We start from the raw sequence: 15,862 nt of genomic DNA, 5'->3' as shown, positions 1-15,862 counted from the left end.
CTACAGACTCCACCAAAAAATTACTCAACCTAGTAAGTAAATTCAGCAAAATAGTGGGGTACAAAGTCAATAATCAGAAATCGATGGCATTTTTTGTACACCAACAATGAACTATCAGATAGAAAAAGTAAGAAAAAATTCCTTTACTATATATAGCAAACAAGAAAAATAAAGTATCTAGGAATAAATTTAACTAAGGAGGTAAAAGTTCTATACTCAGAAAATTACAAAACACTGAAAAAAGACAATGAGAAAAATACAAATAAATGGAAGTATATACAATATTCATGGATTATAAGAACATCACTAAAATGTCCACAGTACCTAAAGCAATCTATGGATTCAATGCAATTCCTATTAAAATATCAATAGTATATTTCACTGAACTAGAACAAATACTTCAAAAATTTATATGGAACCAAAAAAGACCCCAAATAGTCTCAGCAATCTTGAGAAACAAGAATAAAGTTAGAGGGAGCACAATACCTGGTTTCAAACTATACTATAAGACTATTGTAATCAAAACAGTCTGGCACTGGCATAAGAAGACACATACACATCAATGGAACAGAAGAGAGAACCAAAAAATAAACCATGTCTCTATGGTCAATTACTATTTGACGAAGAGGGGATAAGCATACAATGGAGTAAAAATAGTTTCTTCAATAAATGGTGTTGGTCCCTTGCTGGTGTGGCTCAATGGATTGAGAGCCACCCTGTGAACCAAAGGGTTGCCTGTTCCATTCCCAGTCAGGGCACATGTCTGGGTTGCAGGCCAGGTCACCGGTAGGGGTTAAGCGAGAGGCAACCACACATAATCTTTCTTTCCCTCCCTTTCTCCCTCCCTTCTGCTCTCTCTAAAAATAAATAAATAAAATCTTTAAAAATAAATAAATAAATGGTGTTGGGAGAACTAAACTGTTACATGTAAGAAAATGAAACTAGCAACTTACACCATACACCATAATAAACTCAAAATGGATAAAAGATTTAAATATAAGTCCTGATATGATAAAAGTCCTAGCAGAAAACATCGGCAGTAAAATTTCATATATCCCAAGTAGTAATATCTTTTCTGATATATCTCCTAAGCAAAGGAAATAAAGGAAAAAATAAACAAATGGGACTACATCAAGTCAAGAAGCTTCTGCACAGCTATAGAAACCATCAGCAAAATGAAAAGGGAACTGACTGTATGGGAGAACATATCTGCCAATGATACTTTGGACATGGGTTTGATCTTCAAAATATATAAAGAACTCATAGGACTCAACACCAAGAAGACAAACAATCCAATTTAAAAATGGGTGAAGGACCTGAATAGACACTCCTTCCAGGAAGACATACGGATGGCCCATAGATATACAAAAAGATGCTCAACATCACTAGCCTTCAGAGAGATGCAAATTAATATCACAATGAGATACCACCTCACACCTGTCAGAATGGCCTTCATTAACAAATCAACAAACAACAAGTGCTGGTGAGGAAGTGGAGTAAAGGGAACCCTAGTGCACTGTTGGTGGGAATGCAAACTGTGCAGCCACTGAAGAAAACAGTATGCAATAGGCTCAAAAATTACAAATCAAACTGCCTCCTGTCCCAGTGATTCCACTGCTGGGACTATACCCTAAGAATCCCAAAACACCCATTCAGGAGCACCTAGGCACTCCTACATTCATAACAACACTATTGACAATAGCCTAGTGCTGGACACAATCTAAGTGCTCCAAACAGCCTAAGTTAAGTGCCCATCAGGAGATGATTGTATCAAAAAACTGTGGTACATTTACACAACTGAATACTATGCAGCAGAAAGAAGGAACTCCTACCTTTTGTGACAGCATGGATGGAACTGGAGAATATTATGCTAATTGAAATGAGCGAGCCAGTAAAAGACATACTATATGATCTCACTTATAAGAGGAATCTAATGAATAAAATAAACTAATGAACAAAATAGAAGCAGATTCATGTAAACGTGGAACAGACTGACAACAGCCAGATAGGATGGGGGAGGGGATAAGGGTGGAAAGAAGGGGAAGAGACTAGTCAAAAAACATGCATAGCCCTGGCTGATGTAGCTCAGTAGATTGAGTGCAGGCCTGTGAACCAAAAACGCGAGGTTCAATTCCCAGTCAGGGCATATGCCTGGGCTGCAGGCCAGGGGACACACAAGAGGAAACCATACATTGATATTTCCTTCCCTCTCTCCTTCCCTTCCTCTCTAAAGATAATAAAATATTTTTAAAAACATGCATAAATGACCCATGGACATGGACAACAATGTGGGGACTGACTATGGGAGCGACAGAGGGCCTGGGAAAAGGAGGGCAAAAGACAAAAAACTGGGGCAACTATAACAGAATAACAATTTTTAAAAACCAAATAATGAAGGAGATAATCCTAGAAGCAGCAAGAGATAAGGGGACAGTCACCTACAAAGGACTTCCCATCAGACTGTCAGCTGATTTCTCAAAAGAGACCTTACAGGCAAGAAGGGGCTGGAAAGAAGTATTCCAAGTCATGAAAGGCAAGGACCTACATCCAAGATTGCTCTATCCAGCAAAGCTTTCATTTAGAATGGAAGGGGCAAATAAAGTGCTTCTTCCCAGACAAGGTCAAGTTCAAGGAGTTCATCATCACCAAGCTCTTATTATATGAAATGTTAAGGGGACTTATCTAAGAAAAAGAAGATAAAAAATATGAACAGTGAATGGACAGCAAACTCACAGTTATTAACAACCACACCTAAAACAAAAGCAAATTAAGTGGACACCTAAAACAGGAGTGGAGCCACAGAAAAGGAGATCACATGGAGGGTTATCAACAAGGGAGTGGGAGGAGGAGGGGGGGGAAAAGGTACAGAGAATAAGTAGCATAGAAAGTGGGGAGAAAATAGGGGGAGGGCAAGAGTAGTGTGGGAAATGTAGAAGCTAAAGAACTATGACACGTGGACATGAACTAAAGGGGGAGGAGTTGTGCAGGGTGGAGGGGAGTGAAGGGAGGGGAATGAAAAAACTGTAATGGCATAATTAATAAAATATATATTTTAAAAAGAATAATGTATTAAACAAAAAGTCATTAAAAGTTATAAAAACATCAAAAAAAAAGAAAGAAAGAAAGTAATCCCACAGGGAGATCTCATCATGAATTCCTAAATGGGCAGGACATGATAGGTATTCACACCACAGGCATGTAACTGCTTTAGTAAAATCTTTGTCTTAAGCCATCCCTGTCCATTATTTCTGTACACCTAGGTGAACACACCTGTGAAATGCCTCTTTTCAGAACCACCCTCCAGAGAGCACACAATCTTCTTAACTATCCTATAATCCAATACCCTGCCTTGTTTCTCTGACTTTCACGTCTTTAAATTTCTTTAAATTCCCTCTTTAATCCCAAATGCATGAAGGAAGTTACAAGCTGCCATTCTGAGAAGCATTTTTCTCTGTGTGTTGAGATCTTGCTTCCAAGCATATGCTCTGTTTGGTTCAAATAAGTTTTTATAAAAATTCTCCAAACATTTTGAATTTCTTATATCAACAATATACAAAATGCACTACACTTAAAGTGTTAATTGGACTTCATTCAAATTTAAAACTTTAAAACATACCATTAGGGAAATAAAAAAAGAAGCCATACATTACGAGAAAACAGTCATGATGTATATCAGGCAAAAGGTTCATATCCACAATATATAAAGAACTCCTACAAATCAGTAACATAAAGTCTAACAACCCAATCTGAGCAAAGATATGAACAGACACTTCACAAATGAAAGGACAAGGCTGGAGCCATTTGCTACTGTGGTGTCATTTGCCAAGCAGGCCTATACCTTGTTAAACATGACTGCCATTTAACTCTTCTGAGCTTATATCCCCAGGATCAGAAAATTATGGACAAGCAAGAACAAAATGTAACTAACCACTCCCCACAGCCACAGGCAAATAACATTGGAGCAAACTGTAGCTTACGCGACACTAAACAAAACCTCCTGTACTGCAATGCCTCTAACAGCCCAGGAATCCACAACAGAGACACCCCCCTCAACCCTTTATACCCAGTAAAAAACTCAAAACCCCAACGCCTTAGGGCTGGAATAATTCTCCATGTGAGAATTATTCTCAACCACGAGACAGACGGAGATGAGATACGGGGAACCTGAATGTTACCCTCTATTTTCACCCAAAGTAAATCTTACTACGCCACAACCGCCCATACATGGGTCCCTGGAATGCTTTCCTTGGGCCTCTGAAACAACACAATTTCCAACTGGCAAAACAAGTACACTCATGGAGTGAGGAAAGTGGTCTGCATCTTAATTGGAGTAGCAGATACAAGTTTGTCACATCCACAAAAATTTGCTGAACTCATTTAACAAATTCATTTAAAATCATTACATTTTTATTAAATGTAAATTATACCTTTAAAATGGTAACATTGACTGCATATAATAGCCACACAAAAAATGCAAAAAACAAATACCTTTGTCCACCTGCAAAGCTTCACCCCAGAATGGCTCCCGATCAACTGATAACCTAAATGGAAAAACAGAGAACACAAAATTGAATTGATTTAAGGCCTCATATCAAACAGTGATTATAAAACAAGCAAAATCATTTTTCTTTGCTTAAATAATGATAGACAACAATCCAGAGGCAGAAAACATTAAAAGTTTAATTCACTAGGATGACAAAACTATTTAAAATGTGTACGTACCTAATAATACACACTTAACAATACATAGAGACAACAGGCTAACCTGAGATCATAGGGAGAGATTTTAACAACTCTCAGTATTGAAAAGATCTCACAGACCAGTCAGTAGAGCTCTAAGGTCTACAGAGTGAACTAAGTCACAAGGACACACAGCACTGCACTCAACAGCTACCAAAATGCTTTTCAAAGATGCAAGAAACATTTATAAAAATAAACTGTATGCTGGGCCATTAAGTAATAGCTGTATGCTGGGTTAATATATTTCAAATGAAGAATCAGAGGGGCAATAAAGAAAGAGGGTTAAAATGAAGAAATATTGCCCCCCCAGAAGTGGAAAAATCAAATTCTAGGACCTACAACTTCACATGAATTCTCAGCACCACTCTATAACCTACCATTTAGAATTTTGAGCCATATAAGACTTGAAAAGCATGGCAAAACCATTCCAAAGTAATCATATTCCCTTTTATAGCAAACTAATAGAGACAACAAGAAGGACATTCTGATTCCAGAAACGTCTAATAAAGCTTCCCATCAGGCTTCAAGTAATAAGCCATAATTAGCATGAGTTCCTTGCACAAAAAGACTCTTGACTTGTAGACAAATAAAGCAAATGGAGACACACCATCTGGAGGACAGCATAAGTGGATCGGTGGCTGCTTAAACATCCACGTTCACAGTGTGATGATTAATGGGACAACGTCACTTTGGATGATAAGTCTCTAGTGACAACATTACAGAGCTCTGTCTTTTATCCTCCTCCACATTTACGTCAACATCCTGAATACAAATAAACAAAGCAGTGCTTATCTAATTGAAGATGAAACTGAGTCCAACTGAATACCTAATCTCAGACAGAGAATAAACATTTAAAAGATTCCCAGACAAAAGTCTAGTTTTTTTGGACTACTACATTATGTGTTATTCATATCACTATTACAGAAACCACACAATTACATTATATTATATAATAATATTAGTTCTTTATATCATTCTCTCTCAAGATACATAGGGTTCTACAAAATTTTGCATTTAGACAGGTATGAAAACACTGCACAGTACAGAATGGAGAAACCTGTGGCTGACCACACCGAGATAAGCCAACGTTATGCAGTCGTTGAAAATCATAGTACAGTATTCTGCTTCTAAACAAGTTGGAGTAACAGATGGTTTCCTCTCCCAACAGAAACACCAAAATAATGGACAAAATATATAAAACAACGGTTTTCAAGATAAGACACACAGGCAACAAAGAATGGCGATCTCAGAGAGATGGGAACCACAGAAAGCAAACCCTACCATTACCCAGTCTTCCTGACTTAAAAGTTTCCAGGCCCTGCAGCAGGAGGCAACTGACAGCTCAGTGTTCTCCCTTAGCTGAGGACCTGGCAGTGAGAGCATGAAGAGCCCACATGGCTCGAGTGTGCAGGGTTGAGTACCTGAGAGATAAAAGCTACACAGAGACTGAAGTCGAGGGTCTGCAGGGGAACCTTACAAGTATTTGCCTGTGTACTGCTTAGTGCACACGTGAAAGAAAACTATCCATGAGTGGGAACAAACCGTACTGACAGGATTAGAGGTATGACTGGTGCTCGCGGTCAGCTGGGAGCTGTGCCTGTTCCTGCCAGCCGGCCAGGAAACCTCAAGATTCACAAGGTACTGGGCAGAGTACACAGGAGTGTTTTGCCTCAATAGGGGGAAATAATTACGGTAGCTATGTACAAAGCTGTGTCTGATCTCACCTAATAAGTCATAAAAGATCAAAAGGCTGGAAATTATTTCCAGGAAACTTTTCTTGCTCCCAGAACAAAGCTCAAGAATGCATATGGAAATTCAAAACTATCTAGCACCCGATATGGTAAAATTAGATCTGCCATCCAATCAGAGATTACCAGCAGGTACACAGATAGGAACACATGACCAATAATGAGGAAAACAACCTAGCAACCAAAAGGGACCCAGAAATGACCCACGTGTCAGCAGATCAGAACATTAAAAGTTATGACTGTGTTCCCTAGGTTCGAAAAATTACATAGAAACATGAAAGATATAAAAAGACCTAAAATGACCTTCTAGAAATGAAAACTACAATGTCTAAGCTAAAATGTATACTACTAGATAGAATTGATAGATTAAAAATTAGGGGAGAAATGATTACTAAATTATATTTGCAGACACAGCAATGGGAACTATCCAAAAATGGAAAGTAGGACAGGAAAAAAAGAATTTTAAAAGACCTAACAAGCATCAGTGAGTTCTGGGTCAATTTCAAGTAGCCTATGATACATGTAATCGGAATTCCCAAAGAAGAGGAGAGAAAAGAGGTGACAGAAAAATATTTGAAGAAATAATGGACAGAATGTGTCCCAATCTGACTAAGCCTGTAAATCCACAGAACCAAGAAGTTCAAGAAATCCCAGGTAAAAGAAACATGAAGAAAACTACACTGAGACACATTACAATGAGATTGCTCAAAATCAGTACTTTGGAGAAAATGTTCCAAGTAGCCAGGGAGTGAAGAAAATTACATTCACAGGTTCGAACAAAAGACGGCTACAGAGCTCTCAACAGAAGCAATGTGAACAAACAGTGGGACGACATGACAGTGAGTCGCCAACCTCCAATTTGAGGTCTATCAAAATATCCTCCAAAAATGAAGGCAAAGTAAAGCCTTTTTGAGATATACAAAAGCTGACACAATTCATCACCAGCAAATGCACACCGTAAGAAATGCTAACATAAGTCCTTCAGGAAGAAGAAAACGTTATCAGAGAGAACTCAGATCTACACAAAGGAATGAAGAGCTGCAGTAGTCAATACAAACTGTTTCTAATTATTTAAATATTTAGTAAATAATTGACTAAACCAAAACAAATAGTAACAATATAGTTTAGGGATTAAAATTTATGTAAAGAGGGAAGGTATGATAACAAGTGCACAGAGGTTGAGAAGGAGGAAAAAGAAGAACACTATTGAAGGCTGCTCACTGCACATGAAGTGGTACACCACCACACAAAGGCATTCTATGAAATGACAGGAGACGTGGTATGAACCTCAAACAGCCACGAAACAGCAAAGCAGTGCAACGTCTAATAATCCAACAAAGGACATAAAATGGAATGATTTTAAAATTTATTTTAAACAGTCTATATATCTGAATTAAAAGACAGAATTTATATATATTATGTGCACAATATTTATATCTATAATATTTATACAATACATATTACATATATATAATCTGTAATATTATCTGTCTCTAACAGGCTAACAATGGTTTCTTGAAGGAAATACTGCATTATGTTTCTCTGCATTGCCATAACTGTCACATAAAAGGTCCTCAATAAAAACAGAAAGAGGGAGGGAGAGAAGTAAGTCTGTTGTCTCCCAATTCTCTCTTCTATAGAAAACCAGTATTATGTGTATGTTCAACAACAGTCTCCTTAATAAGGAATGACCATGAAAATTCAGACATACTTCTAGATAAAACATTTCTAATTAGCCCAGAGTTAAATCAATATTTTTTTCTGTATGTAATAATTTTCCCTTAATAAACAGTGATCAGTAAAGAAGCCAGTGATGGCATTTTCTGTCTGCCTACCTGAGCCACACAGATGCTAACGTCCCAATAAACCAAGCAAAGAGGACTTTGCTGGCCCAGGCAGCCAACACACAAGTGCGTCACAGACATATGACAGTGACTCCTGAGACGGCTACACTGACACAGTAACACAAATGCTGAGCAGCAGAAGGGCTTCATTACCTACCTTCCCCTTGGCAATCTTTATTTTATGCTTCTGCTTTTAGGTATCAATTTAGAATGCTTAAGGGTGTAGCATTATAACAATTCTCAAGGGGTTTCTCACCTTGTTTAGTAAGGGCTTCTCGGAGAGCAGGAGTTATCATAGCTCTTCTTTCACTGGCTTCATTCTTCACCGTGTTCCTGAACAAACCAGTTTTCTCTTCCTGCTGCTCCTTTTCTCTCTGTATTAAAACAAGAAGAATGAAAGCCAGAAATGGCAATGTGCAATGGAAATAACAGCACAACAATCAGAACAGGCAGCGTGGATAAAAAGCTTCATTGTGAACCATGGCCCACAACCCTGTTCTCTCTGAAGTGATCACATTCCCAGTCAATGATCTTTATAAAGACAAGCCAGTCTTTTTTTTCCCCAAAAAGGTAACTACATACTCAAATACATACACCCACAAAACTTATATTAATAATCATGTGTCTATGTGTCAAATATTTCAGTACACTGAAACAAACCGCTGCGTAACTTAACTTCAGCAACTTATTTCTCTGAGTTTCAATTTCCTCACCTGAAAAATGGGAAACGTTGTATCTATGGAGCAGGAATGTAGTGAAGATTAAATAAAACGAAATCACCTGGCACAGTGCCTGATACGTAACAGAATTCAGTAAATTACAGCTGTTACAGGTTATTGCCTCTGCAAACCCCAAACACGAGTCAAAAGAGCACTCTGGGCTGCCCAAACATCTGCCCGGCAACCAAGTCACTCTGCCACCTACAGAGGCTGCCCCATTGGCTTCTTTTAGAAGATCCCATGAGGAAAATTTGTCTTCAGTGACAGAAAGAAATCTGAAGGATAAAACTGATTGTGTTTCCTTCTGACTCTGACCACTAGAAAATTCCGCAGTATACCTCCAATCATTGTGTAAGGTCTTGCATCATGCCTCTCTTGTAGTTTCTGTAAATGGCTTCAGATTATAAAATGACCCTCATCCACCCTTTGCACTGATTTCTTCCTCTTTCTGAATCCTATTATGTGTATATATCTTTTTAAAAATTATCTCAATGCCTTGTTGAAAGATGGTGGAGGGCTAATCACTATTTTCTAAACAACCCACAAAGCCTGTGCTACACTTTAAAGAAATCACTCAACAGACCTAAGAGCTACAGAAATTCAAACCAACTCGCGTCAGCAGCAGCCCTACCACTAAGCCCTAGACCACCCTCAGTGCCTGCCCGTTTCCAAGGTCCAACCCCCAGGGAACCCACGAACAGACTCACAGCAGCACCCTCTCAGCCTAAAAACGGAAACACCTCACGGATGACATGATGTCTGCGATCCGCATCAAACTAATACAGAAGAGAGGACGGTTCGAGTTTGAAGCCAGGCAACAGGTGATAGGGATTCACGGTGTCCTTCTGTCTACTTTTGTGAACATTCAGTGTTCTCTATACATAATATGTAAAGCAGATTAAATGTTTTTTAAACCGAGAAAGGTAAACTGATTAAATTCAGAGTTAACTTTTTCTCTACCTCCTCTGTTATTTTAGCAGCTTGCTCTGAAATAGGACGTCCATGAAAAAGCACTTTAGTGTGGTGATTGCTGAGGGGAGAGGGTCTAAGGCGACTAAATGGTAATGGAAAAAATATATAATAAAAATGAAAAAGAAGCACTTTCAAGAGTCAAATGTACCAAATGATAAACAAACCAAGTTAGTCTGATCTGTCCTAAAGGTCAGCATTCTGGACTACTGAATATAATCAAAATGCAAAGTTAATGAACAATTTAGCTTCTGTTAGCAGAGTTCTCAACTGAACATTTTCAGATGGAACTGAACGTACAAACAAACATCAATCATTTGTTCTTCTCTATCACAAAAGTAATGTTTGATGCTGGGCATTTTTAATAAATTAAAAGGATCCGGTTATTATTTTAAGATTTTTTTTAAAAAAGAATCCTTTGCTTTTTTTTGAAGTCTATTTCAGACCTAAAATCAAAGAAGTGAGCTGTAAAGGAAGTCTTGTGGTGGAGCAAAATGAAACCAACCTTGACCTTGACTGCACTTAAATGTCTCTGAAATAATTCCACAGCAAGTTACTGTAAGTCCCTATTAATGATGCAAGTAATGAAAGGAGGTGGCAGCATTCACTCTGGAAAGCCACTGTCACCACAAAACGTCACCAGCTGACTTGCTTACCACAAAGGCCACATACACCAAACACTGGACCCAGCCCATGACACTGGCCTCTGGTCACTGTGCTCAGAGCTCTACGGACTCCCTCTTGTAGCAAAAAAAGGAAAAAACAAAAAACCCTTCTGACCTCTATGAAATTAATATACTCTTAAAAGAATGGCGATGGAACACAGTCCGTGTCCCAGCACTACAGAAATTATCTATTATAAAATGTGAGTGCAGCTACTCCAGAATCAATAATTCAGACACAAAGTTAATACAGAAAGAGATCAGAGGCTATGATTAAAAGTCTTGAACATTCATGAAAAACAACATTTATCACTCTTTGCCTCTGTGGAGTTGAGTCCTATCTTCCCCATGCAGCAGCAACTTCATTTCTGAAAAGAAATACAACGGTTCATAACACTCCCAAAGGAAGTCAAAGCACCATTCAAATTCTAATTCCAATCTCCTATCAGCAGACATTGTTCACTGTTTGCCTAGATCATAACAATAAAACAATATAACAAGTACTAGAACCTAGGAATTGTTATTTTTTTTATAGCTGTTACACAGCCTAAGCAGAAATAAATAAAGAACCCAGAATTGGTCAACCTTCCTTCACTCCTCTCTCTCCTGTACACCAATTTAACAAGGTTCTCATTCCCAGCAGCACAATGTTTTCCGCATCTGCAATGCCACTGCTTTTGCCTGAAGCCCTGGTTTCTTCTAAGGGAAAACTGCAACAGCCGAACAAACGAAACAGTCTGCCTGTCTCCAACCCCTACTGATACCCCTTCCCCAGCTCCCAAACCCACCACACTTGCCTGGAAAGAAAACACTTGCCCTCTTCAAGCTGCTGTTTCCCAACATGCAAAAGAAAACCTGATTATAAGGTAACTAACTTCCTAGGCACTTGGGAATACGAATATATGTGAGTGAAAAGTTCTTTATAAACAAAATAGGCTATATGGATCTTATGTAATAATGGGACCAAAAAGTGGTACTAATTGTTTTTAAAGACATTACACAATATTACCTAACTCATTTTCATACCGTCATCCCTGAAACCACAGTACTACCCCAAAAACTGCCTACAATAGAAACAAGGCAAAAAGGTGATTTGTTAAAGATCTTAAGGTAAAATGCCATGTGGTTGGACGATGACAAAAAGGTGTTTTACAACAAACAAGCTTTTCATTACCATGTGTACATTTCTTCTGGGGGCGGGGGGGAAGTGCTCCTAGTTGTTCGTTTAAATCTGTTTATTTTATTGATCCTTGTTTACCATCTGGTAATGCCCCTCTTTACCAATTCACGCAGAAGATGCTGGATACCAAATCTCCAGGTCATTTTTCTGTACGGCCAGTCTAAGCCTGGAACCATGCTAGTGTAGGGTGGGCATTCAGAGTGAACGTTGGCCAGTATACAAACAAATGACTCAAAACCACCAGGCAGCTACTTCTAGCTCTAGAAAAACAGATCTCACTTCTTTCAGTAACTCAGTCGAGATCTCACAACTTTCAACATCAGAGTCTTCTGAGGGTCTGATTAAAACTCCACCTGCTGCGATTTAACCCCATGTCGGCAGGTTCCTCTCTCTCTAATAAAGGAATCCCCTACAAACCACTCACTTGTCAGAGCTCAATTTTTAAATGACCAATTTTCAACAGGACTCAAAGCTTTTTGTGTGTGCTAGGTTTTAAGGATGCTTTGTGAACTTTTTGAAGCAATTTGACTGGGTGTGTCAAGAGCTCTTAAATGGTTTCCTCTGGCCCAGTGATTCTATTTTGTATAACCTGACTTAAGGAGTTCACTCTTAAGTTCACGATTAAGGAGTTCACTATAGGCCACGGGGAGCAGGCTGATTTACAGGCAGTTTCTTGAAGTTGAAAGGATGTCACCTTTTGTTTCTGTGAGAGTTAAAACACTAGAAGCCCTAAAAATAATTATGAAAGGAGAACTAGCTTCATTTTACTCCCCTGCTGTATTCTGCAACTTTATCATAGAAACTGGACACACTGAAATCCTTTTGTAAATGGAAATATTTCTCCAGTGAGTAATTACCAAGCATTCACCATTTATTTCCAATACTGATGATACTGATATCACTGTTTGTCTGCTTAACCAGAACACGCTGTGGGGAGTACTTAGCAATATTTACTTACTGCAGGAAAAAAAATAGCAATCCCCTTTACATTTACAAATCATCATAACACGAGAGAAACAGAAAATAAGCAAACTAAAATCATCAGGCCCTTCCTGACTCATTGTTCTCCAGCCACCTGACTTCAAACATGCTCCTCAGCCTGTTCCACACCCTGTGGGATGGGAAGTGAAGATGAGGGCAGCATGGGTATCAGGGCCATCGCGAGGGCTGAGTGGGATAACCCCACGTGCACTCTGATTTCTGCTAACACTCTGGACCTGCACGCTGAAACATCCTCCCTCCCCACACCCCACCGACTCAACCTACCCAATCACGTGAACACCTGGTTTCCCACGGCCATTAGAATAAAGCTCACACCCAGTGACAGCACGTGAAAAGGCCTCCAGGGTCCTGCCCCATCACTTCTCGGCCTTTTGGCTAGGATCAAGTGCAGAATCCTGCCCTTGCCTTCCCTATTTCACATCTCTGCACATCTCCATCCCCTCTGAACTCTACACATACAAAACGCTGTTCACAGTTCCCCAAAACCTGCTGTGCTCCCTAGAGGACCACCCCCTCTGTATCTGTCCTCCCAGCTTCCCAGTGTTTCAAACTCTAGCTCTCTTGTTTTTGAACATCGCTCCCACCCTTCAATTTCTGTTCAGCTTTAGAATTACTGTCTTAGACCTCATTACCAAGGCAGGGAGGCAGACACCATGGTGGTATAGTCAAACCAAACAAAGCCCATCTGAAGACACCTTTTTATACAATAACAGTTAATAGTTATTAAGTACATACTATGTGGCAGGTGAAAAAGTAAAGGCTTTAGATAGATGAACTTATTTAATCTTGTGGACACCGAGAAAGAAGATACCTATCAAGGACTCCTGGTGGCTAACTGGCTCAAAGTTAAAAGCAGAGCAGAGAAGCAGTTTCTAAATAGGGGCCTCTCACAGAAGTCAAACTTCAAGGGAAAGTCTGCACTGAGCTGCCTGCCTGCCTGCACTGTGTTCCTGCGGCCTGAGCCAGCCCTTATAAAGGAGTTCCTGGAACCATATTTCAACCAATAAGACAGACTTTCCCTGTGTAATCAGTGACATGTTACTGTATCCCCACAGGCATCATCACCAACCAATGACAGCGGCTCCATTTTGACCAATAAGGCCGTTGCTTTTTCGGCCAATCAAACTGTGAGCATGTGGAGCCCTTATTTGCACAAGGACAGACCAATCAGGGACTATGGGCAATCAGGAAAGTCCCTCCTTCCCTCTACATAAGTCAGCTCCCCTTTGGTTGTAGAAGCACACTTTCCCTTTCCACACAAAAGTTACTGTTTCCCCACTGGAGCCGTAACACCAAATACATCTCACGGGACCAGAGAGGGCCAGACTAAGGCAGAGCAGACCAGAGTGGCGCAGAGCAGAGCTGTCTAGCCAGAGACGGGTCTCCCCCAAGGGGGCTGCCTCACATGGTGCTGTCCACCTCTGTGCTGTTTCAGAACAGGGGTGTGAGCCGTAACACCACTGAGCTATTCCACAGCTTTATGGTAACACAAATGAGCTGTTTGCATTGAATAAAGTTTCCTTCTTCACCATACCCCAAACTGAGGATTCTCGTCACTGTTGAATTGGTACCGACAATCTTCAGTTGACAATCTTCACAACGGTTTCAGAAGGCAGTTGCTGTTATTACCCCCCACTTTAGAGATGAGAAAACTGAAGCACAGAGAATGAAATTACTTGCCAACAAACACACAAGCTGAGATAGCGTGACTCCATTAAAGTCAGTGTTATTCAAAAAGAGGTCTTATAACGGTGTTTTGGCCCAACTCTAGAGCCAATGCTCTTAAGTACTAGAGTTCCCTCTACAGTAACAGCTCAGGCAATTTAGTGTGATGCATAATGATGATCAGGCAGAAAGCAGCTCGGGACTAAGTGTGAATGAACCCCGAAGAAAATGCCAAAAAAATTTGAAAAAGAACAGCCAAGTAGTCAACATCCATCACTGACATTAGTATAGTACATGAGTATATTAGTATATTACATCCAATATAAAATGAAAACAAGACGTATTTGGAAACTCTGCCATAACCAAACAATAATGCAAAACAAAATCTGGTGTTTTATTTTCTTGTCATACTGAAGTTGGAAAAAATGTTTTTTCCCCAGATCGAATGGTTTTATGAGATTTTTTTAATTGGAAACCTGAAATATCATAAAACCAACTTCTTAAAATTAATAAAGTCCAAAATCATTTCATTTCAAACAATACTTCAGATGGATGCCCAATTTTTTCATTAGTGCTTTTCTCCAGTGCCCTCTAATGGACATAAGATAAAAGAGCAAAGAAAAAATGCAACCACCTATTATTCCGAACTCTTATAGTTACTTGAAATTTGCTGAGATTAGATATTAAGTGTTGTACAGAAACACACACCAAAAAAAGGAATGATAGAGGTGATGCATATGTTAACCTGTGGTAACCATTTCACAGTGCATACATGTATCAAATCATCACATAACATATGACCTTATCGCAAATCACACTGTATAACCTAGACTGTATTTATCAATCAAGCCTCAACAGAGTTGAGAAAAAATTATTCCAAATTCTTGACCCACTATATATAAAGCTTTAAGTATCTTAATCTGGTGAAAAAATCCAGAAATCTATCTAAATCGGTTATCTCATGCACTGAAATCTATCCTGTTTTACCACTGAAAAATTAAAGGGCATAAAATTATATATTTATTTTGATCTAGTTAGTATATCGACTTAGGGAAAATATAGCCTAAAAACACTAATATATGTTTTTTATTTAATATGTACTGTATTTTCCTATCACCATTCAGTCCCCTCACACCCCCTCCCCGCAGCAGTCACCCCACTGTTGTCCGAGTCCATGAGGCCTTTTCCTTTTTGCTCAATCTCTCCACCCCCTACCCTCCACCACCCCCAACTACTGTCTATCACCTGTTCTCCATCTATCAGTCTATCCCCGTTTTCCTTGTTAGTTCAATTGGTTCATTAGATTCCACATATGAGTGAAATCACATGGTAT

General features: G+C 39.2%; 1 protein-coding gene across 1 annotated transcript in view; it reads right to left on the bottom strand.

The window, feature by feature from the left end:
* LOC119042035 (S-adenosyl-L-methionine-dependent tRNA 4-demethylwyosine synthase TYW1) overlaps nucleotides 1–15,862 on the bottom strand; it is a 179,111-nt gene that overhangs the window by 135,320 nt on the left and 27,929 nt on the right. Inside the window, exons 8-9 of the mRNA XM_037135582.2 lie at nucleotides 8,589–8,706; nucleotides 4,489–4,541 (exon numbers count right to left, since the gene is read on the bottom strand). Of these exons, the coding sequence (XP_036991477.2) occupies nucleotides 4,489–4,541; nucleotides 8,589–8,706 (171 nt within the window). The remainder of the gene's footprint in view (nucleotides 1–4,488; nucleotides 4,542–8,588; nucleotides 8,707–15,862) is intronic.

This window comes from Artibeus jamaicensis, unplaced genomic scaffold (assembly GCF_021234435.1).
Source record: "Artibeus jamaicensis isolate MK-2021 breed Jamaican fruit bat unplaced genomic scaffold, CSHL_Jam_final contig_3182, whole genome shotgun sequence".
In the NCBI taxonomy this organism is placed as follows: domain Eukaryota; kingdom Metazoa; phylum Chordata; class Mammalia; order Chiroptera; family Phyllostomidae; genus Artibeus; species Artibeus jamaicensis.
The sequence above is the reverse complement of the archived record's forward strand: the minus strand, read 5'-3'. Positions and strand labels throughout refer to the sequence as shown.